At 39.3% G+C, this 24681-nt stretch overlaps 2 protein-coding genes across 4 annotated transcripts in view; both read left to right on the top strand.

The window, feature by feature from the left end:
• rnf38 (ring finger protein 38) overlaps positions 1-10386 on the top strand; it is a 31780-nt gene extending 21394 nt beyond the window's left edge. Inside the window, exons 4-13 of the mRNA XM_042484609.2 lie at positions 1885-2087; positions 2581-2974; positions 4025-4189; positions 4483-4653; positions 5027-5212; positions 5335-5438; positions 5517-5601; positions 5854-5975; positions 6073-6172; positions 6737-10386. Of these exons, the coding sequence (XP_042340543.2) occupies positions 1885-2087; positions 2581-2974; positions 4025-4189; positions 4483-4653; positions 5027-5212; positions 5335-5438; positions 5517-5601; positions 5854-5975; positions 6073-6172; positions 6737-6799 (1593 nt within the window). The 3' untranslated portion in view covers positions 6800-10386. The remainder of the gene's footprint in view (positions 1-1884; positions 2088-2580; positions 2975-4024; positions 4190-4482; positions 4654-5026; positions 5213-5334; positions 5439-5516; positions 5602-5853; positions 5976-6072; positions 6173-6736) is intronic.
• A 3156-nt stretch (positions 10387-13542) lies between these two features.
• chrnb5a (cholinergic receptor, nicotinic, beta 5a) overlaps positions 13543-24681 on the top strand; it is a 35307-nt gene continuing 24168 nt past the window's right edge. For 2 of the 3 annotated variants that reach the window (XM_088073554.1, XM_088073536.1), the window contains exons 1-3: positions 13543-13780; positions 14414-14502; positions 23186-23273. Coding sequence is in view for 1 of the 3 variants with exons in the window: in XM_088073547.1 (XP_087929673.1) it covers positions 14481-14502 (22 nt within the window). In the remaining 2 variants the exon portion in view is untranslated. The remainder of the gene's footprint in view (positions 13781-14413; positions 14503-23185; positions 23274-24681) is intronic. The other variant, XM_088073547.1, reaches the window with a different exon arrangement.

The raw sequence follows: 24681 nt of genomic DNA, 5'->3' as shown, positions 1-24681 counted from the left end.
TGGAAAACAACAGTATGTTTAAAACAGTATGAATAGAAAATGAACATAAAACTATTCCTTTGTTTTGGGTCATTCTACTGCACAACTCAAAAGCTGGTTGTGAAGTATATTATGCCATTACTTCCAGAGAGAACGAGAGAACAGAAATGCATATTGAACTATGGATGAGCAGGTAAGGATGCTTTTAGATGTAACACAGCTTTGAGACGTTGGGACCGGCCTTGTCTTGGGCACAAAGGCGCAGGCATGGTAATTTACATTGACTTATTAAAATACAAGCAGACACACACACTCAAAATCGTGGTTTGTAACCGTTGCGACGACCCAAATATGTTCTGTCATTAAGGGTCTGCGCGCCCTGAGGCTTCCAAAAGCTTCAAAGCTTCTCCTCTTTTTATTATAACCTTTATTTAACCAGATAAAAAACCCATTGAGATCAGGATCTCGTTCACAAGGGTGACCTGGCCAAGAGGTTGGCAGCACATGTCATAAACAGTAACATACAAGTTACTTTATCAGTCTTACGCACTTATTCTGTCCGTACTTCCCCCTTATCCATGTTTCTCTTTTTCCTCTTCTTTCTGTTCCTCTGCTATCATGCAATCCACTCTGGTCAAGACTAAATGAAGTCATTATAATTGTTTGTCTTTCCCACGAGCTGGTTGAGCTCAGGTCACTTCCAGTGCTCAGAGTAAGCGATAGAGCCATTAGTGTACAGTGTGTTTTGGCCCTACAGTCAGAATATATTTTGCTCAGGTTTGTTTGAAGAGCAGCGACTGCCTCTAAAGAGCTTCAGAAGGTATTGTTCTTTATAGGCTGTAGAACTCAAACAGTGGCCGCTGCCCATGTGTGAATGTGAATTTGCGCAGGTCTGCGGGCGTTTCCATTACTGTGTGTGTTTCTGCAGCCTGCTCTCCAGCTGTTTCCTGTTAGCTATCACACTGCTCTCAAGGTTGCTGAGCTGTGTGTGTATGTGTGTGTCTGTGTGTGTCTGTGTGTGTGTGTGTGTGTGTGTGTGTGCGTGTGTTAAAAGTCACAGCCGCTGAGTCATTTTTATCACACTTTTACAACGTGTCTCTCCCACGAAGAGGGGAGGTGGAAGCAGGGATCAAGTAAGTAGAGGAGGGGGGAAATGTGTGGACATGGTAACTCTGAGGAAGTGTGTGTGTGTGTGTGTGTGTGTGTGTGTGTGTGTGTGTGTGTGTGTTGTGTCTCTGTGGTGTCTCTTAAAGAACCGGTGTGTTCTTCAGAGCACAGCTAAGGTCTGCGTTAGGGCGAATGACTAAGAACTGACACATGAGCGTGAGTGTGTGTTCTTGCCTCACCGAGTGCCAAGTGTGAGAGTCACTGCTTGACTGTAAGTGAAGTGACTCACAGATGAGTTGATAGGGTTGAAACAGAGTATACGATCACTCAGACTGAACCTGGATGACTACATGTTAAGCTATGTCACAGTTTTTCGGTGTATCACTGACTTTATTTTATTCTCAGAGAGAAAGTATTTGTCAAGCTCTCCAGTCGAGGGTGTGTAAGTATGACTCGCACATGGGCTTGTGAGTGCTTGTCTTGCATTTCCTCAGTCCAAGAGGAAGTGACTTTGCACCCTCGGGGCCTCAGAGCACTGGTGGTGTAATATGCTCTCTTTCACACACACATGCATACAAATACATATTGAGCACACACACTGGATCATACAGGAAATGCCATGAGTCACAAAGGAACTTAGTGTCTATGCACTAGTATGGATTGTAGGCTAGAGGGACTGTAAAGCATGGTGAAATTGATTTGATACGAGTGCTATGGGTCACTAACCACAACACTCATCCTCTCTTCCACTCGCGTTTTTTTCCCCTCCTTCGTCCTCCTCCTCCTCTCCCTCTGCAGAGTGAGGAAAGCCCCAGTCCAAAGCGCCAGAGGCTGTCCAGTCAGTCTGTCTTGGAACAACTAACCTCATCCGCCCCCCCACCATCCACTCCATCTCCCCCCATCCGCCCCTGGGAGTCAGGACCCCCAAGTCGGAGACAGCCTCACCCCCACACACACTACCACCAGGAGAGATGCCTCACTCCTGCTCGGCACAGACGCAGGTGAGTTGGTTTTTCTTTTTCTACAGCTTATGCCTGCCATACACAAGTAGTGTATGGTAGGCATTTAGTCACACACCACAAGATTTTGCAAAGACTGGGAATCTTGCAGGGTCACTATTTGTAATACTACACCTTCCATGTTAGCTGTCTACCCATTTTGCTGCTTCCTGTTTGGTCCATGAGAGAGGGCACCTATTGGTTGTAGACAGTGTTCACGTCACTGAACTACAGTATTTACATGAGCTAAGACTATGATGATATTAAACATACTTGATTTTGTGGGAACATCAAGATAAGAAAAAGACTTAAAACGGCTCGCACTGAGTTTTATGATCACTTGACACCAAATAATCAATTGAGATCCTAGAAGACACCACAACTATAGCAAAATTCATTATTTTATCCTAACATTGGAAATTGCTCCATAGCATTGAAGTCACTCAAAAAGTAATGCAGCATAATAAGTTTACTCTGCGCCTTTTCACACCTATAGCCCTCCAGCAAGGCGTCAGCGTGGCCGACTCTCCAGACCCACCCGACACCTGCCTCCCCATCACCACCCCTCCACCCAAGGCCCCACACCTCGCCTGTCGCCATCGGAGCACCAGGATGAAAATTTCCACCACAACCCCCATCCCTCCACACACCAGACATACCCAACACACACTCCCAGCGCCTACGGTCAGCCTCCCACAGCCGGAGGAGGGGGGGGCAGTTTGGAGGAGCCCCGAGCCTTCCACCCTCCCACCTTGTCGCCACGACTACTGCACCCGGCTGCCCACCACCACCACCCACATCATCATCATCATCACCATCATCATCATCAGCAACAGCATCATGCAACGCAACAGCAGCAAGGAGCCATGGTCATGGACTTACATGAGCAGGTTAGTCTGCAAATTCTTTCAATTTAAGCATGAGAACGCAAGAGACTTTCAGTACATTGACATGCACAGTTTAGTTAAGCTACGGTCATACCTCTATTAGAACATATACCCGGACTACTGTCCTTGTCCCAGTAAACATGCACTGGGGGAAAATGGATTTATTGACGAAAGTATGTCCTACTCCACTAATGCAGGTGGAGAAATGCCCTCTCTCAGCTGGTTGCAATAAACCTACATTATTTATACAGCCTCTGATACAGACCGAATCACAGTCACAACTGTTTATTTACAATAACTTTGAGGCATAAAAACGCCACGTCACATACATATTGTCAAAAAAAAAATCAGTTTAACTGTAGCATACGCTGTATTTTCGAATATTTTCACAGCTTTACCTCGCCTTACAACAGCCCTTACCGAAAGGGGATTAAAAGCCATTACATTAAAAAAACACCAGACTCCATTTTACTACACTGAACAGCAGAGTTAGAGAGGAACAATTAGTAAAATATAGTGTATACTTAAACTGATGGTGACTTCTTTCTTTCCGGTGGCTTAATATGTTGCTGCAGCACCGTCCACAGCAGTGCAATGCGTAGCTTCCCTGCCATTATGGTGGGACTGTACTTTATTTTTAAGAGGAAGGGGGGTTGCTGGGGTGTGACTATTTTGATTAAAATAAATATAAAATACTGCCTTTTAAAATTTTGTATTTCCCTTCCTCCTCTTCAATGCTTTTACTTTTTAAATGACTGGCCCATTTTGCAGCACCCCTTCAACTCTCTTAAGTGACAAACAGTCCCTGTCTGTAAACCAAGGGAGGCCGGTGCGGCAATGAGGATCAAATTATCAGGGCGTTAGTCTGATTTTGAGAAGTCCAAATCAGCACAATTTCAGTTAGACTAACATGTTTACATGTATTTTGAGTCCACTTTAGTCAGAATAACACAATAGTTCGACTTTTTCTGACATGATGTAAACATACTGACTGTATTTGTCTGTGTGTGTGTGAGCTTTATATTAACTGGTGTGTGTGTGTGTTCTTCCTAGCTGCAGCAGGCCAGTGTACCCGTCTCCTACACAGTGACCCCAGTTCCTCCACACGGTCTCGCAGCACCTTTGTGTAGCGGCCAGCACCTTCCCCCTACCTGTTCCTCACAACAACAAGTCCCCGCTTGCAGCGTGGTCTTCAGCACTGGACAACACTACCACCCGGTGAGAAGAACACAGCAGTTTGTAGGAGTGTGTGGGTTTGTTTGCTAAGAAAAAAGTACACTTTGTGCTGTATAGTCTCTCTGATGGCTCAGCCAAAGAAAAAATGCTCAAATGGAAAGATGGGGTGTAAGTCAACATGCAGAGCATTTCACCGTTTGAAGGAGCTTTTTAGTCTTGTGTGTCTTGGCTGCCACCTTGTGGCAACTTATGGCACATTACAATCACTGCAGAGAGAAAACATGCATTTAAAACTTTTCTTTTCGTCTTTTTCTGCCTATTCACCACTTTTCCAGATGCTGCAGGCATGCTCAATGCAACATTTGCCGGTGCCCTATGCCTTCCCCTCACTGCTATCCAGTGACCCTCAGTTCCTGCTTCCACATCCACCCCACCTCTCTCACCACCCGCCCCACCTCCCCACACCCGGACAGTTCCTGCCTTTCCAGACGCAGCAGCCCCGATCGGTAAGTGAATGGCTTGTGTTTTTATAGTTTTTCTGGTATTTATTTCTATTAATTTGCACCATTATATGCTAACATTATTTTTAGCATAGAATGATGCATTGTAAAGACTTGGGTGTGAAAACAGGAAGTCATTAATGTTGTAGTTTACTAATGGCATTTTTATATAGACTTTAAAAGCAATACTAGTTATTAAATAAGTTGTTGCTGAATTAGTTCTTGTCAGATAACAAAGAGGTATCTTCTATCCAGAAATAATATTATATTAATAGAATAATAATAGATAAATGTTCTGCAACACAACTTGTAGACATGTTTGGCCCAGTTTTTGTCCCACCAATTGTCATGATCGATAACGTAGCGTGTTTCTTCTCAGCCCTTACAGAGGATCGAAAATGAGGTCGAGCTTCTGGGAGACCAGCTTTCTGTAGGTGGAGGCTTCAGCTACGCCCACCATCACCACCACCACCATCACCACCAGCCGCCCTCCACCCTGCCGCCCTCCACTCCACTCCAGTTCCTCTCGCACCATGACCCCCTGTCGCAGGAGCTCTTTACAGTGGTGAGTGGATGCATTACCATGACATCATCATCATTTTTTTTTTTCGATAATGGCAGACAAGTATGATAAAATTAAGCTTTTACACTTGGTGGAATAAAAATTCTTTGTCCCATTTTTCACAGCCCTATCCCCACTTTATGCCTCGACGGTTCACAAGCCGGCGTTACCGCTCTCAGCAGACTGTACCCCCGTCACCCTACCACCCCAGCTTCCTGCCTTACTTCCTGTAAGTCATTTTCACTTCCTGAAGTTTATGTATCTCCTCAGAGATGTAGCAAATATACTAAATGAACCATGTCTACAGGTCAATGCTTCCTGTGCCCCCAAATGTGGCCCCCACTATCAATCTAGAGCTGGATGTGGACGACGGAGAGGTGGAGAACTATGAGGTAGGACAAACTTCCCCAACATTTAGCACCTAATAATAATAACACATAATATACAGAACTTATTGAGGCTTTTTTAAACTTCTTTTGTCAGCCAGGTCACTCCCAATCAGTTTCCACATACAGAAATGATTTCTTCATACCTTTTGAAGACTTGACTTGGACTAGAGAGAATCTGTCTTCAAACAGCTTTAAATACTGTTTCCACTGTGAACTTTGTTCGCTAAACTCTGCATTTCTGTATGACACCTTTAGGCCCTGCTGAACCTCGCAGAACGTCTCGGAGAGGCTAAGCCCCGCGGTCTAACTAAGGCGGATATAGAGCAGCTTCCATCATACAGATTCAACTCCAACAACCATCAGTCTGAGCAAACACTGTGAGTTACCTTTCTGCCTTGAAAAATCTTTGTGTTGTGGGGAATCCGTCTTGTGGATGAATGTTTTCAGTGCCACCAATCTCATTTTGTCTTTCAGGTGTGTGGTGTGTATGTGTGACTTTGAGTCTCGCCAGCTCCTAAGGGTCTTGCCGTGTAATCACGAGTTCCACGCCAAATGTGTAGACAAGTGGCTAAAGGTGAGTTAAAAAAACACAGCGTCATGGAAAACTGTAAATGTATTGACTGTTTTTCTTTGTTTCCCTAAAATCAAGTCACACCTTAGTCTGGTACAGCAGAATTCATCCACTCATCGTTGATTTGATTTATTTTGATTTGATTAATTTAGCACATGTTAAAAACGACAGTTATATATTTTAAGAAAAGGAGACATACGGGGAAAACCCAGAAAACCCTCAAGGGGATTGACAAGTGGGATTCCCCACGAAACTATCCATCAGTACATACAATCTCTGAACACTGATCAAAAACAATTAGAAAGTTGGGTATAGTAAAAATATATAAAAAAGAAAGGGACAGGCAGATGAGAACAGAAATAATTATGTAAAGAAAAGAAAAAAACGTCATCATATTGGGCTGTTGTTGTAGTAGGATAGTGCTACTTTGGCATATATTGTATGTCTGTCTGTCCTTGAAGAGGGAAAAAAATTGAGCTGTGGTGTGTTTATCTATTATGTACTATCTTCTAGCATTTTTGTTTTTACCTGTTTAACCCTCATCTCCTTATTTTTCATTCTTTCCAGGCTAACCGAACCTGTCCTATCTGTCGAGCCGATGCCTCTGAGGTCCAGCGGGATTCTGAGTGACCTCATATCGCCACCCACAATCCCTTACTCCCCTTTTGAATGCACCAACCAATCAGTGAACTTCTCTCCTTATGACATACACCTCAGTTCACACATTCTGCTACATAACTGGGACCAGTGCTCCTTTTTCTTTCACTCCCTATCCCCTGGGACACTGAACAGTAATTCTCACCTGGGATCAGCAACTTTCTACTGACTCGTGCTCACTTTAACGCTGGACTTCCTGGGCCTTCTGTTTTGGACTATTACACCCCCACTACTCTGCCTTCTGCTTTTGGTTACCCCTTACTATGAATGGCCTTTGAAACACATACACACAGTGTCATGTGCAGGTGGACATATATATATGTGTATTTTTCTAAACTCGTTATGAGCCCTGGAAAGAAAGAAAGACATTCTTTTGAAAACATCTGTATAGTTGTACTAACATTTAGGGAGAATTGGCAGTCCAAAGATTATGATAAATCCCATTGTTGTTATTCTGGTTATGATTAAGCATTCACATCTTGGCTTGCAGAGACTGTCATTTTTTTTACTAAACTTATTATAATTGCAGTTGAACAGTATCAGTCCATTTTTTATTTCTTAATGTGTATTCTTGCATTCCTCAGCGTGAGAGCAGTCTGTTTGGGACGAAACAAAGATACTGTACACTGTATATCAAAGAATGAGCAACTTTGGAACAGTGAAAAATAGACTTTATTTTCTCTATATGCGCGTTTGTGTGCAAGTGTGTGCAAGTATGTGTTCTTGCGCTCGTGTGTGGGTGTGTATGTGTGTGTGTGACTCCTGTGGTATTTATACAGTTCATGTGGTACAGTGCATTGACTTCCTTAATCCTGTATTTTCCACTCAGACTTAGACTCACTGGAAGCTGAGGGTAACTTCAGCAGTAACTTTATAGCCAAGATTTGTTTAAAAATCAAACTTTAAAATCAAAGTTTAGGAGCAGGAACACCTCGAGGGAAGTTAACAATGCTTTTGTGTCATGTTTCTTTTTATTTTCTAAGCCACAGATCATTAACACACTCTTTGATTCCGTCACTCCATGTCTGTCCGTCTGAGTCACTTATGCCTCAAAAGAAGGCATTTGAGAACCATTTTTGTAATACAGTACGTCCTAACTTAAAAGAAACAGATTGGGACTATTTTTCTTTCTTTTTTTGACATTTCCACTAGGGCACATTATGTGAATATAGTCAAACTTACAGAGCTGACAAGGTGGATGCAAAATATTCATTAAAAATGTCACCAAAACATTAAAACATGCTCAGTTTACTAGCTTTCTTCCAGGGATGAGGCCTTTGAAAACATGTGTCTATATCTGTCTTTGTAACCAAACAGCTTTTTGTCACTGTTGGTAGATATAGATGTAATGCTTTCTCCATTACTGACAGGGAACAAGTTTGAAGAGACTTAAAAGGTCACAGCTAAATCTACTGTTTCACCAGATGGTGGATGTGACACTTCAGCACTTTAATATGTAGATATCTAGACCTACACGCTCTTGTCATTCAGAAAAAAACACTGATCAGTTTTCCCACAGTCCCTTTGTACGAAAACAAACACTCAAATGCATTAAAATCACTTATGTTCTCCACATCGACTTTCAGTACCTACCGAATCCCAATATGTCAGTTCTCTTATTTTTCTCACAGCATATTCACTTCCAGATGTTTGGGGTTATGTTCACTCTGTAAGGTTTACGTAAGCATGTGATAATGTAACTCAGAGATGTTCCCGCACAAGCACAGAGCAGGCTTTTTAATGTAATTACAGCCATAAGTGGCCGTTCGGAGTTCAAGCCCTTTCTCGGCCAACAGAAGGAAACAGCTCAGTTGCCAAAATCAAAGTTGCAACCAGCAGCAAGCAGGTTTCAGGCTTCACAAAGTGGAACAAAGTCACTTTGACGATTCAATTCTGTATGAAAAAGGAGTGAGACCAATCACAAGCTTGTATTTATCATCACAATGTATGCAATATTTCAGCAATTATACACTTAAAGTTCTGCCTTTTGCTCTGCCTTTATCGGATGTGAACGAAACTTGGTGTGTATGTTCAGGGTGTAGTGCAGGATGTCTCCACTGAGTTTAATCAGGATTGCTTGAAGACAACATGAGTTCTGACCTATTTCCTGCTAAGCCCCGCCCTTTGTGAAGAGTTTTTGATTGATAGCAACCATTTTTTTGTCTTACCAATCCTGCCTATTTATAATAGACCTGTGTAGCTCTGTCCTGTAATACTGTATTTCAAATTTGGTATTGAGACAGTCAAAACCCAAAAAAGTAAATGTCACAAAACTGTTTTTGACATTATGCACATTAGCAAAATATCCAACATGGTGGCCTTTATTGTCAGAGAGGCTCTTTCTTTTGAGAACATTGACATGTGGCTGTGTTTCAGATTTCAAGTTTGTGTCTCTAGCGCGTTCCATCTCACAGCAAATTGAGTAAAAAAGCAGATAATGTTTATTAGTCCACGCCTACATGCACCAATAACTATAACACTTCAGATCGTGGTTAATACTTGGCCTCAGAGTATTTGTACCAGATTTGGTGAAATTCGGACCACCAGTTATTGAGGTACATGTTTCTGGCCTCTGTGGTGCCCTATGTGTCAAACTCTAAATATTTTAACAAGCATATTTCCATCCACTAAAGATATTCACCAAGATCAATGATGATTTGACTAATTGTTAATGAGTTATATCCAATTTCCTGCTAAATTCTGCACTTGCAAAGATCTTATGATTGGTGCATCCTGTTTTATTCTGGATACAAAATAGTATGACACAAAACTACAGTGGTGCTAATTTTATTTTTATTCCAGGATGGTAAAATTTAAGCAATGTCACTAATGGGTCGAGCATTAAACTAACTGTTACACAGGAACAAAGTAAAATAGATATCACCTCACAATGAAATTAACCCTCTTCAGCAACAGGTTCAGGCATTAATTAACCTTTAAATATAGTTTCAGCACTCTCAGCTCATCCTATCAGACATGTCAACACATCACTTTCCCTTCATTCATGCCATTGCATGTTCACATCTGGTACATTTTCTGAAACTTAACGTTGCAGTCATCAAAGTCCAAGCCAAGCGAAGCTGCACAAATACTGTACTGTTTACCAGGACCAACACTCATGTAACAGGTGGTTATACTGTCTGGCTTAAAATACATTTAACGTCCACATGAGGGGTATGTCCAAGTTTCTGTCCTTGCTCTTGCAAAAAGTCCACTGAAGGATCCACTTATGTTGGCTACATGTGTGACCTGTTCACTATTTCTCTACTGCTTCCTACAGGCTCTGCTAAACATTTTAGTGTTCAGAGTCCTCCTTTATTTTTGGCCTCAGGGTGGTGCTAGGGAAAGGTAATAAAGTATTTTATATCAGCTGTTGTTTTTTTTTTCTCACAGAAGTACATGACTTTCTCAATGAATTACCAGATTTTTTTTTTGTTGTTGTTTTTTTAATGAACTGTATTATTCTCATATGCGTTTATCAACATGCTGATTGGATAAATCCATAAATGCAAAATAATCCATTTAAGGATTTATTTAATAAAAATCTGTAAATGAAAAAATACTTGATTATTTTATTTATTTTACAATAGATCCCCTTTTGTTGTTACTTTTGCAACGACTAACCTTCTCTTCTTTGTGCTCTATATCAAAACATTGCACTCACACAACATTCAATGGGCAAAGATAATGAAGTTATGGCAAAAATGTCCACCTTTATGAACCATTTAAACACAACAAAACTTAACATATGGTATAGATATAAATAAACATTTTAATTTTTTTACCATGGCCTTTGCAGTGATGTGTAATTTCCTAAAATAGTCTAAGAATGTGAGGGCTGAAACTGATACTGTTTAATAGTTCTCTTTTTAAACTCATTTACAATGTTTGAAATAAAACATTACTTGAGTTTCTCATGGCATGGCCTGTTGACATAAGCTCATTTAACTCAAAGATGATATTAAGCTGAACAGACTTCTTAGAAACATTTAAAAGTGGACAATAATTTGACTGCAGCCATGTTATTGACTTTTTACCCTGGTAAGCGCTTTTGCCACAAAATTGACCCCACAGATACAGAGTCACACATTTTGACGGCTTCCCTAAACCAATCTGAACTGTTGTGTTTCCCTAAACCAATCTAAACTAATCTATCACCTCACCTACTGACATCTGGTCGATCTTCTCATTAAATTAACACTATCTAATCCTCTACATCAGTTACATTACTGTGTACTATATAAACTTAATTAGCTGATGCTTTTATTGAAAGCAACTTACAGTAAGTGCATGTGGATAAAACCCAGAAATTGCAAGAATCAAAAAAGTAACATCCACTTCAGCAAGTATACTGAACTGCTTCAAATGCTAACTTCCATCACAGTCATAGGGATGGGTTACAGATGAGACTGCAGCTACTATAATGGAAACTTTTAAACTACTTAACTACTTTTTTAGAGAAACATACAGTTTTAAGTCTGTTTAAGTGAACAAGCAGTTAGAATTTGATGTAAAGGGCCACAGGTGTTTCAGTTCAGAGCACATCTTTGTCCCAATCTATAAAACAGCATAATTCTAAGCAAGTTTTGAGTATGAAGTGTGGTCACACAGGAGGAGTGAACTTTCAGTAGGCTATATTTAAAACCGTAAGCATGCATATTAAAAGAACACTTGATATGTTAGGGTTGCTGGTGCATTGTACCACAGCACATTGCACAAGATAAATAAGGGAGCTCCTTGCAGCTGAAAACATTTTGAGGGATGAGGCACAAAGAGTTATATTTTTGAAAACCATTTTGTTTTTTTCTTGGCAGAAGCATTTCAAGGTTCCAGTGTACATTGGTGCATCTATTTTATCATTTCGTTTTTTTTCCGAACAAAATAGAGTATGCCAGATATTGTGAACTAACTGCAAGAACACAAAACTATGACAATGCTGGTTATACAGCTTGTCCTAAAGTGTTATATGGACACATGTCTCCCTCTGGAGGAGGAAAAAAGCAGTACCATGAATACAACCTGCTCTCTTCAAAGATCGAGCACTCCCTGTTTAAATGTGGCCCCATAGCTGAGTCCCATATTTCCAGAAACAACCCCCACACTCTTAAAGGAACTGGACTTCGTTCCTATATTACATAATTTAGGTATTCATTCATTCAGGATTGCTATTCTTTTTTTTCCTTAAAGTGTTTTTCTCCCTGTGTGTCATCAATATGCTCCACCATATCACTATCACTAAGGTCAGGAGGTGTTTCCTTCTTCAACTATTGTTATCATATGGATCCCTCATATGCATGAAAAGCCAACTTATATCATTACTTAAAACAACAAAATAATGAATAAAAAAGTTCAAAACAGCCATCCTTGTAATCCAGGCTTGCTTTATTATTCATCCTGAGTACTCTCACAACATACAAGTCAAAATGAACACATACACTGCCTGCCTGTCTTGTGCAGGATGGTCTGCAGACATTGTTGCTGCAGTGCAGTTCCCCGTCGCTCAGGGTTGCTACTGTTCTCAGTTTGGGACTTATTATAAGGTCCCTATTCGTGATGCTTAGGTGAAGGAAAGGGACAGGCGATGAGGATTTTAGAATTGGCCTTCATCGCATGGTCCTTGAGGAAGATGGAGTGTCGTTTGAGTTTAAGTGGCACATTTTTTCACCACGCACTTTGGACTTGAACTGTCCTCACCCTCTGGAGCAATACAGACAGGCTTGTCGGATGCAGCCAGCAAGCTTCAAATCACAGCGACAGAGTAACTGTTAGAGCTCTTTTACCTTTAGTTGGGTGTGTGCATCAATGTGTTGGTGATTTTGGTCACAGTTAAAGTAAAAGGATTTCACTGTTAATCACGTGGCCTTCAAGTCTTTGCTCAATTTCCACATGATTGATTTACCAACCAGGCAAAGTGGGCAGCTGCCCTGGGGCCCAAGGAACCGGTTCCACCATCTCTTTGAAAATTTAGACTTATCTTGTCATAACAAACATGTTTACTAATTTACAAATTTACACATCACTAAATTAAAACAGGTTGCACCATGTAAACTTATTCTTTTATTACACCCAGTAACTGCCAGGCAAAAAAATTGTCAAACTAATTTAACCAACTGGCAAAGCTAATGGTAGCTTGCTAATAAATGACCCCTGTATCTGACCAGACGCTTAAGGATAACTGATGTCTTTATTTCAAACATGTTAAATACAAAAAACAAAAACAACCAACCAAACAAACAAAAATGACCAAAACAACCAATAGTTAAAAACATATCAATAACAAGAAGAAAACAAACAAAGACATAATAAATACAGCTACATAATGCCTCAATTTACGTGTGCAAAAAGTAGGAAGAAGTATAAATGCATTTTATCTTATACCTTTATTCAATGATTAAACCATTATCAATAACAACCTTATAGAAATCCTAACAATGTCACACACATACACAGCTATATGTACATATTTAATATAATTATAATTTTTGATAATATTTACTACTTTTTACACACCTAGCTATATACATAGACCCTTATTTAGATTTAAGCATTAAATATATACACATTACGTCATTACCCAATTAACTGGAAATACTGACTATTCAGTTCAATTAGAAAAAACATTTCACAAAAATAAGTAAACAACATGTTTGATATCGACTTCCTGTTTACATTATTGGTTGCCTGTGATTGGACAGGGTTTCAGACGTTTCCTGGCAACCGTTTTACTTCACCGGGTATTAGCCTTATTAGCCGGTTAGCATGAGCTGCAGAGCTTCAGAGGCCGTTCATGTGGTGGAGGAAAACTCGGAAAAATTGAGTCCCGACTGGAAAAAAAAGGACGTAAACGCGCCCCTTCAGTTGGAGCAACAACTCGGGAATTATGCGAACATTTTGGGTACACAAACGTGCCGACTTTGACAAAAATGGCGGACGAACGTACATATTTACTTTTTGGTAAGTAACTTTTTGTGGTCAGTTCATCTATCCGTGCACTTCAGTTCTTCTCACATGTGATTTCTAATGTGGTATTAGGTTGCAGTTGTTAGTTGCTGTTCGCGTAGAGTGACCTAGTTAAGTAAGAAATGTTATTTGCCCTAAAACGTCGTGTGTTTGCGGTTGTAGGAGCTGTGGTGCAGACAGCTGTCAGCTTGTTCATCAGTTTTCTCGTGCTGCATTCAGACGCCTTTTCACATACATTTAAAGTTTTGAAACTTGATCAAGCTGGTTTGACTTATTTTGAAAACACGGTTAAAAAGACAAGGGGCAACTTGAAAAGAGATTTCTCACAATATGCAAGAAAGTTGGAAAAGTGACCTTAAAATTAGTTAAAAAAAGGGAGTAAAATTATTCTTGATTAATTATCATTAAAAAAATAAGGGGAAGTGTTCAGAAAACTATTTTTTTATACTTTTAAATTAACTTTTTAATCTGTCTATCTGTTTTGTAACTGAACCTGTATCATCTTCCCCTGTTTTTGACAGAAATCAAGATAATTTGCACAAGTTTCAAAGTGTTAAATTCTCTGAGCAACAAAAATACAACGCATTTTCTTTGTTTTCCATGTTGTTTCCACTTCTGACTGGAAAGCCTTCACACTGAAGACTGAGGAACAACTCATCAACTCAGGAAATGGGACCATTGGAGGACCTTGTGAATGCAGCTCATGGCTTTACCAAGTAAGAGTTTTGTCAAGATTTAATGGTGCAAAATGATTTAATAAATCAACAGTTTACTAAACCGGGTTAGACTGAGATTTACACTAAGTACTTACGAAGGAGTTTATGCATACACTTACTGATGAATTAATGAAGAGCTGCAGCTTATGACAGATTTAAGATGAGTCTTGCTGAATGACCTGATCTTAAAGCAGTGTCAGATTAAAATGAATTATTCACTGATATTGTTTTTTAAGGGCCAATACTGGTTATTAGTAGTTAATTAAACTGATATTTTTAACCGATATGCATTCACAGTTAGAACATCGAAATTTTTCTGTCAATATTTAGAATTTGAAATATAACAAAGTCCCACACAAAACTTTGTTTAAAGGCCTTTAACAAATGTTTAATCAAAACTGAAACATTCAACTTTTTTTTTTTTTTTTACAATCAAGTGAAAATTTAAATAAAAAAAAGTAAAAATAGCTCCCTGAGTTTTTACAAAATAAAAGTTCCTCCTGTGCTGACACTTTTACAGTTTTTAATTAATTCATTTTATTGGCAGCCATTCAAATAAATAGCTGATATAGATAATTGGCAAAGTGCCAAATATTGACCCCAATAATTAGCCAGGCTGATAATCCATCAACCCCATGTGTTTATATGAGATATGTTTTGTACTGTTAACCTCATGACCACACTGTTAAGCAGGTGCAATGCTTTTTCCCAGCATAGTAATAATCTACACAAAACAGAGAATGAGAAGGAATGGTGAGTTAATGGGGGCTCTGCTTCTTGTTTTTGCCGCCCGGCAGGATCACCAAGCCGTTAATGTCCACATACGTCACTATAGGAGTGTTACAGGAAGAAATGGGATGCAAAGCCTCACTGTCCATTTGTTTGTGACTTAAAAATAACGATATGGCTTCACAATGTAGAGCTGTAACGTTAATAGGACCCCGTCATTAGGTTACTATTGCCATCTAGTGGTGATGCATTATATGCATGACCACATAATATACATGCATACAGTTCTGTAGTCTTAACTTTTTTATTGGGATGGATTTAACTAATTAGCTTTAGTTTTTTCAGAAGCTGTATTTCAACCATACAACAGGTAATAAAAGAGAAATTCTAAACTGTTGATTTAACCTTCATCTATAGGAAAATTTGAGTAAATGTTCACCTGGTTTGTGCCACAGAAGCTCATGTTCATGCTCATGCTGTGAAAGCTTAAACTGAGTGTCTGATGTTTGACTGAAATTGTTTTGAAAGAAACGTTTGACTGATTGTTTGAATCCGATCCAAGCTGCTGTCACAATGTATCAGCAAAGTGGCAGATGTTGCACTAAGAGCCAGCTAATCCGCCTAATCTGAGTAAAACACTTCCAAAACATCAGTAAATGTAATCAGCTACACTGAAATATCGTGCCAATAAAGAAAATAGATCAATTTTAAGGGCTGCCTTTCAGAGACGCCCCCTCCATTGCAACCTGAGGTGAATTTACAGCTGCTTGAATGTCCTGGGTTGTGATCTTACCTGCATTGTGCATAAACCCAGGTGAAGATTTTAATCTTATTGACAATCCAGTCATGTTCAGTAATCACTGAGACAAGATCCTCTTTCATTTAATAGATGGAATTACAGGTTGGTCTTAAACATCATCTGTTAAAGGTCCAATCAGTAACTTGAGGACTCTGAGCTAAGAGATATCTGTTATTTAAACTACAGTAAAAATTTGTTTAAACCGAGCAACATACATAATGTTAAATATACTTTGTAGAAGTTTTTCTTGACAATAGATTGCAGTATTTGATTTGGCAGTTCCTCCTATTATTTTGTACGACAACATAACAGCACATATACATTTTTATACTTTAAAAAAAAACCCTTTAAACTGTGTTTAGTGAACTGGAAACCTGTGAAATGTGCAGATCAAAATCTAAAGTTTCTATAACATAACATATAGTTACAAATATAGGGTGAACAACATATTGCCTTGCTTATATCTCTGTATATCTCTAACATCTGTTTATTACTAATTTATTTGTAGTATTTTTCTCCTTTTATATGTATGTGTTAAACTATTATAAAGAAAATTATTTTCCTGCTATGAAACTGTAGCAAGGACTTGTGCCAAAAAAAACCTAAAACTAAAAAAGTCACTAAGTGGAGTGCAGATCTCCACCAGTGGGCTGCCCAGACTGATCGCAGCCTTTCTAGACACTGCAGTGCATCCCAGAAGCATCGTAGAGGATAATAAAAATATGTGCCATGCCTATTTTTGATGGAGCCACATTGGTGTGTTGCACAGGGCAGATTGAGTTTTCCTGATAACAGGCATTGTATGAGAAATATAGATATGATGTAATAACGAGGAAGGATGTACCTTTACACCTTTAAAAACCATTTGATCTTTGATTCATGTGGTCTTTTAGATTTTTTGGATCTATTTACTGGACTTTTGACTTTTAACTGAGTAAACTTTAGGCTACAGCACACCGAAGTAGTTAGTAACAATAAAAACAATTAAGATAGGCCAAAATGGTTCAAAATGAAAACAAACTTTTCTCTGGATGTCAGTTTTTGAGACATGACAAAAGGCCAAAATGTGGCCAACAAGGCTAGCTGTTTTTAGCCAAGACAATTTTGGAAATCCTGTTTCCCTTACTGAACGGTTAGGAGGCATCAGTAGTCTGTTACAATAAAAGTATTAATAAAACAGGTTTTTCCAACTGTTGTAAATTACAGCAACCACAAGAGGTCCTAGAGCATACAGTCATAAATATGCACCAAAGATTTTAGTTTGCTAGATGAGCTGTGGACAGACAGATACTCACACACGCAAACACACAACCAGACGCACGATCCCCTCCAGACTTATGCCTGGGGAGATAATGATAATAATTACACTCCCATAACAGGCTGCAGACATTTACTCACGTATGAATGCACATGTGCTCACGAAAAAAAATAAAAATTATAAGCTAATGTGATGATATAAGAGCACAGAAGGAGGACTAAATGCAGGATAAAAGCTCAGGGGGCTTTGATGACTGTGACATATTACACCTGTTACCCTCTGTGTATTTGTGTGTGTGACTGTGTGACTTTGCCTGCTTGTCTGTGTCAGCGCTTTTCCCCCTGGACAATATGTATTACTGCAAAATAAACTCCACCTGGTTAATATAATACTTGCATCAAGGTACAAGCATTTGCCATATTTTAGTTATTTTTAACTTAAACATGCTACAAAAACTGAAGTCTAAGTAAAATGAAATATCTTTAACCAAGACAGTATGTGCTTGTTTTTTGGCTGGCAAGTTTATGACTTGCTGTAAGATGTTTTGTCTTTTTGCAGCATTTTTTTGTAGTGTAGCAATGCCGGTTTTTAAAAATTTCCAAACTTATAGCCTTATTCTAAGGCAATGGCTCTAGAATTTGCTAGATTTTTCTTCATATTGAGAAAACAACTTAGATCTTGTATCCAGACAGATGTGCTTGCTTTTAGTCTGGCCACACTAGTTTTCAGATATCTGTTGTTCTTTGGGATATGATATTTTCACCTGTTACAAAAAATCTTGTTCAGAGAGTTTTTACTGTTCTGTTGGCAGATAATTTTGCTATTTTTAAGGAATATTTTCCCCATTTATAGCTTTGTCCCCTTGTGTTTAGAGTTGAGGTTCTTGCGTAATGATTTGAAATACAGGAAATTGGATATATGTTTTATATTTTGCAGGACACCAGTGACTTTTTCTTCACACTCACCAATTTGCCACTGAACCAAGCAACTGTGCCATAAATATAGTACCCAGATTACCAAGTTTGTATTGACAAATGACATAAGATTATAGGGTCAAGTGAGCTGGTGCTGTTGGGTCAGATGTTTTGTGTTTGATCTGTACAAATACATTCATCAGATAGGTGAAAGGGAGCAGTGCCTCTCTGCGGGCTTCAGTCCTTGAGTCTCTATTTGCTTCTCTCTCCAGTTTATTTTATCACAACATCCCTCACCTCCCATTACTGTGCCAATGACACTCAGATCTCCTCTACTCTCCCAGCCTCAAGCCCTCGGGCTGAGCTGTACATGTCTTGTACACCTCCAGCTCTTATCCACTCTCAAGAAGACGGAGTGACTCTGCTCTGTGGAAAACTCTGCCCTGCACACAACCTCGTACATTACTGCTCATGAACCCACAGTGGCTTCTTTTACAGATCTTTCTGTGATTTCGGAAAACTGTTATCCACAGCTTTGCTGTTACTTCTGGTAACTTAAAACATTCCCTGATAGAGGGACGTACTGCGATTGAAAAATGGCCCTGGACTCTTTGACACAGACCATCCATCAATTTTTAGTATATTCATATCATTTCATATAATAATATATTATATACCACTTGTGTAATAATAATTTCAGTTGGGTGATGCAGCAGTTTAATAGTCTGGTTTGTGGATTTCGGACTTTCGGATGATATATTGGTAGAAATTGTATATAATATTCATTGCTATGTTTTCATTAGTGCATAATCACCTGAAACTGAGAATCATGTTTTCGTTACTTGAGACATTTATCTCAGCCTGTTCTCATTCTGAACTAAAATACTGCAGCTTTGACGGTGCTTTTGGTGTAAGATGGTGACGCCAAAAGCAAATTTTTGCCTGATCATGAAATGCCACTGGATGGTGTCAGGTGAGAAGAATGCAGACGGACAGAACTGTTCCCGGTTTTATTATATGCTGACAGATGTTTGTTGATGTTCCACGGTTAATTTCCATGTGCTTGTGTTGTCTAAACATAACCATGTGCGGTGTCATCCCACCATGTGCATTTGTTGGCATCAATTTAGCGCCATCCTTGAACGTAAACAGCAGAGGCTGAAGGATACCTAAAACATAATATGTAGACGTGGACATCCACCACAAAGTGGCAACATGTGACAACTTGGGATGAGGACGTGTTGTTTTTCTATATATAGAGCAGTTTCTCTTCCACAGAGTCCATCATGTTGTTCTACAGAAGTCTATAATAGATTTATTAGTAATTTTTACAGCACAGTTTTAAAAAAATGAAAAATGAAAAAAAGTATCAAGGCTCTGAGGAGTTACATCTACACGTACTGCTGTCGTTGTTCATGCTTTCATGTCAGCCACCGTAGTTCTTGTTCATGCTTGGCACATGAAAGAAGTTTCAGTTGGTTGCAGTCTGCAATCTCGCCACTAGATATCAATCAGTACTAGACCTTTCTGAAATGCATAACCAATATTCTTTTTTTTTTTTTTTGAGTTTTTGTTGTTCAGTGATGAGTTCTAAATTGTCACTAATTATAACCATTCAGAGTTTATCATCCAGGCTGTGATTGATCAGTTCAGGAAAAAGACATTTGAGTTGAACATGTTTCAATTAAATGCACCTGGCATAACTAAACAGCCAGCTAGCCAAACCCAAACCTCGCTTATCTTACCCCTGCTGTCTTCTGTCTTACTGCTTGAGCTGCAGAACGTAGTTAAACTGGTGTCACTGGGCTCACTGAGCCATGCTCTGCTCTACCTCCTCTCCCTCCTTTCTGCTGTTGGTGCCCTCAGACTCACTAGACTGTGAGGTTTTACTGGCAACAGAGCTAAATAAATAATTAGTTATTTTAAAACATTTGGCTGCATCAGCCTCAGATGATCTCTTATCTCTCAGATTTTCAGCACCACCTTTTTGTTTTTTTTTATCTTTGCTGGAACATCTTGCTCCACATTCCCTGATTTCTCCAAATGTCACCTCTTGAGAGAAATGATGAGGGGGTGGGACCCGTGAGGACTTGACCAAAAGTAATTGGCTGGGCGAGAGAGGCTGGCAGGTATAACAACCAACTGCAGTGAGCCGGCAGCCCATTTGTCTGGGCCAGTCACCCAAACAGCACCTGGTTATTATTTTTGTGTATATTTTGCGTTGCATTGGCTCATTTGTCAAGCGGCCCACCGGGAAAACTCCCGGTGCTCCAGCTGGCCAGTCCGACTGTGACCCCATATGACTCCGATGAGTCTTTCTACTGGCTCACTGTGATATTTCATGCTTTGATGCCCACCCTTGGTTGTTCCCTTCCTCCTTCTATTTCTATCCTCATGCTCCTCCTAAAGGGCTGCATATTCATCTGCTGCTCTGCTGCCCATTCCCTACCCACTTCCTCTTATCTGAACACAACCTTGTTGTGGAAAAGATGAGCAACAGGGTCCTTAGAAAGTCTTAAAAGGCACTGAATTCATTAATCTAAAAATAAGGCCTAATGTATTTTAGAAGTCTTAAAAGTAGGATTCTGTGAATCTTTTTTTTTTCTTTTCAAAATCTCAAAATAATTGGTGACATATATATCTGTATATCGCTAACATCTTTTTCTTTTTAAAATAATTTACCAAATGCCTCTCTCATTTACATCAGGCAACTCAGGGTAGCAGAACCAACACAATTCACGTTTTAAATTACAAAGCACATTTGAGCAAAATTGTTCTACAACCCCCATTTTTTTTCCTTTTTTTCATTCATCATAAAATTAGTCTTTAATTTCATTCCAAGTGGCATTAAAGTCTTGAAAAGTCTTAAATCTAAAGTGCCTTGATCTGTGGGAACTCTGCACAAGAAGTGAGATCTTTTGACCTTTTTAGGCACTTCACTAGAAAGGTCAGTTTACTGGTTATTAGGAGAAAATAACACTTGATGTTGTAATTTGACTGGACATCTTAGCTGCATAAGGAAAAACTAAGGCAATCTGACTAATTTGCATTTTTACATCTGATCTGATCACATTTTAATACTCAGGTCTGAATACAGAGACCCATGGATTGGATGTCATCATCCATGTACTATATGGTGACACTGATGACATGTCAGGTGTAAATGGGGGCATAGTGAGGTTTTTTTTTTTTTATCTTAGCTTGGGCTAGGAGGCTAAAAAATCAGCATTTCTTTGCATTTGGGGAAGTGTGAGCTTTACAGGGACCAAAAATCAGGATATCTCAATCTCTGCTGCTTTAATTTTGACCATATACACAAAAAATCTCTCACTGGCCCATCCCTTAATTTTAAAACAAAGTGTGACACAGACCCTTTAGACCTTAAGTATCCCTTTAAAGCCTCCTGCAGACTGTGAGATTATTTGCAATCTTATAAGTTTAGTGCAAGCTACACTGTGCAACATGGATCTTAATAAACTTGGGTACGACATCAAGTTTGATGTATGCATACTGTACGATGACATCACCTACTGAATCGCAGGCTATAACCTACGTCCATGATGTCAATATGCAAGAACAAAACGTTGTCATTGTGTGTCATCCATGAATGCTGCTTTAGTGGTTAAAAGCAAATTGTAAACAAACAAATCAAGCCCTTTCTATTGTGGCATTTATGTGTCAAAAAAAGTATGAAGAAGAGGAGGAAGAGAATGTAGAGGCTTTCGTGGCTAGGGAAAAGAGGCCAACTTCGCATGCCAATTTTGCAACAAGAGCTTAAACTAAGTATTAGCATCTACTGGCATTCAGCAGTGTTGTGTTGATCAGTGCATCATTTCATGCTGCATTTCTGTGGGTTGGTTAGTAGACGTAGGTCGTAACAGCAGTCACACAGTGGGATGATCATTACAAATTTCTGACACTGTCAGAATTTTAAATTTAATGACAACAGCCATCCTTGAATCACTTTAGACCTACAGCAATGCTTAAAGTAAAAAAATCAAATCAAATCAGAATGTAAAAAGTAAAGAAATAAATAGATATATTAATAAAAATGTTCATTTCCATAATATTTTTTGTCCAAGCCACAGGGAGCTACTGGAGAGGGGCTACCCCATGGCTGGCATGAGCACACTCACTCAGGTGTAAGTGTGTGTGTGTGTGTGTGTGTGTGTGTGTGTGTTTATGAATGGGACTGGAGGCTGTTTGCTGCAGCCTCAGCAATCCTTCCAACATGCATACTCAGCAGACCTTATCTGGATAAATAAAGATTTAAAACCAACAAGCACAGAGCTCTAACAGAGGAACTCCTCCTCTGTGTGATAAGTTGATACACTGGTCTCACCAAACACAGTGTGACCAGATTGTAAATATACAAATGTGTCAGGTGTCATCTTGGCACTGTTATTCAGCAGCCTGCAGCTGAGAGAGAAAGGTAGTGATGGAGCCGTAGAGTCGGGGAGTGTTGTGGATTGCTGTAAGCTGTGGCGCACTCATGCCAGTTAACTTGACTGAAGCAGAAACACACTTCCATTATGGCAGATTGAAATGTCCACTGGGCCGTGTGAAGGAGTAATATGTTAGTTATATGGCCTGGACTGTGATTCATTTATGCACATGCTAAACCCATCAACAATGGCACAAGAGTAAATCTCTTATCCGTCTTTGTTGTGACATCATTATTTCTGTTTTCAGGAGATTATGTGAGTGCACGTGCATTAGGAGATTGTGTGTGACAGCATGCAAAAGAAGTGTATTCTGCTTATGAACTGCATGTTTTATCATATCTCATAAAACAAAAACAAACCTCTCAATCCCCCCTCGCCAAAAGAAATCCACGCTTGCGTCTGTCAGCTGCTGAATCTGCAATGGGTTATTTATGAGCGACAAGCAGAAATATCTTAAAAAGGTGCGTCTTGTTCATGTCCTCTCCTCTTTATTGCATTCACACCGAGCCTTTCTCTCTTTTCACTGCGACTTCTGCAGCAGAGTGGCCCGCGACATGACTCTCCTCTTAGTGTGATGGAAAATCATAGCCATGTGCACCGATCCAACTGTTAAAAATACACTTGGCGTGAGTATAAAGGCATGCCCACACACACACACACAAACACACATGCAGCATAACTGAGTATTCTGTATAGCAGCTCAGAGGTAGATGATGCAGGATAGTAATATGTACCGCAGACATTAGATCCTATCTTTTAACCCTTTGAAACCTGAGTAAATTGGCTTCATTGCTGTCAAATACATTGGAAGAAGGCAATGAGTTTTTCCTTAGCTTTTTTCTTTTTCCCAAGATGTTTCTCCTAGATTTTTAAAAATAATTTTCTAATTACACCAGTTACTTGCAATTCGTAAAACATTAATCAACAAGTTGCTTATTGTCTTTTTCTCCGTGTTTTTGAAAGAAATCGCACAAATTTGCTCAAGGTTTAAAGGCTTAAATACTTAAAAGGCGTCTGAAAGCAGCACAAGAAAAGTGATGTCCCTCCAGGCTTCAGAGGTTTAATACAGTCTCCCAAAAAAATGTTTGTATTGTACGTTTCTGCAAACAATGGATATGTTACATTTGTACATATTTTTAGCAGATACATTGAAACATTGTGTTTCTCAACAATGTTGTTTTGCAGGCATTTACAGTTTAGGCATAAATCCATAAATCCACTTTGTTATGGGAAGAAAAAGATTAAGTTTGGCTCAAAACACCCAGGCTTGGTGGCTCAAATGCTGCTGGGAAATGCTGCAAAGTGCCGCTAATATCACCTAGGTTCAGTGCCACAAACACCAGTGGAAATGCTGCAAAGGTTAGCCAAAAAAACCCCAAAACAGCCAATGCTTATATTATTTGTTGGTATCGAACAGTGGTCTGCACTGGCCTACAGCTTGGAAGATGTCCTGCCAAGGTGACATGCCATCCACCATCCCCTCCACCTCCAGATGACGTAATCAGCTCATAAAATGTCAATTTAGAAGCAGTGCTATGCTATGTATGAAATGTACCAATGAAATATGTAGTTGAATATTCTTAGATTCTGGATGTTCACTAAGGAAGAATAAGTATAAGAGTTAGAGGGAAACATTTTGTATCAAGATATTTTGGCAATATTGTATTGATAGATGGATGCCAAGAATCATTTTTATCGTAAAATAATAAAATAAATTGCTGTTTCAGTCCACTTGCACAGTAAAATCTGACAAGTTAGTCCTACATAAAATAATCTTGGAAACTGATTGCCTTGATGAAATTACCTTGTTCTTTCTAAGTGTTAGCAACTTCAGTAAAGTTAGTTTGTCTGACTTAACTTGATCATGAAAAAGAGGATTTTACCAACGATGAAGTAGACCTCAGAGGTCTGTTTTGTTGACATGTTTAAGAAAATACAAATATGACTGACTAGTTTGCAACTAGCAGAATGCAGATATAAAAACTTGGTTTACTGAAGTTGCTTCAACTTGGAGGGATTGATTTAACTGAACAT

Source organism: Plectropomus leopardus, chromosome 3 (genome assembly GCF_026936395.1).
Source record: "Plectropomus leopardus strain MGB_pleo_1.0 chromosome 3, ASM2693639v1, whole genome shotgun sequence".
Lineage (NCBI taxonomy): Eukaryota > Metazoa > Chordata > Actinopteri > Perciformes > Serranidae > Plectropomus > Plectropomus leopardus.
Note: the sequence above shows the minus strand (reverse complement) of the source record. Positions and strands in the feature narration are given on the sequence as shown.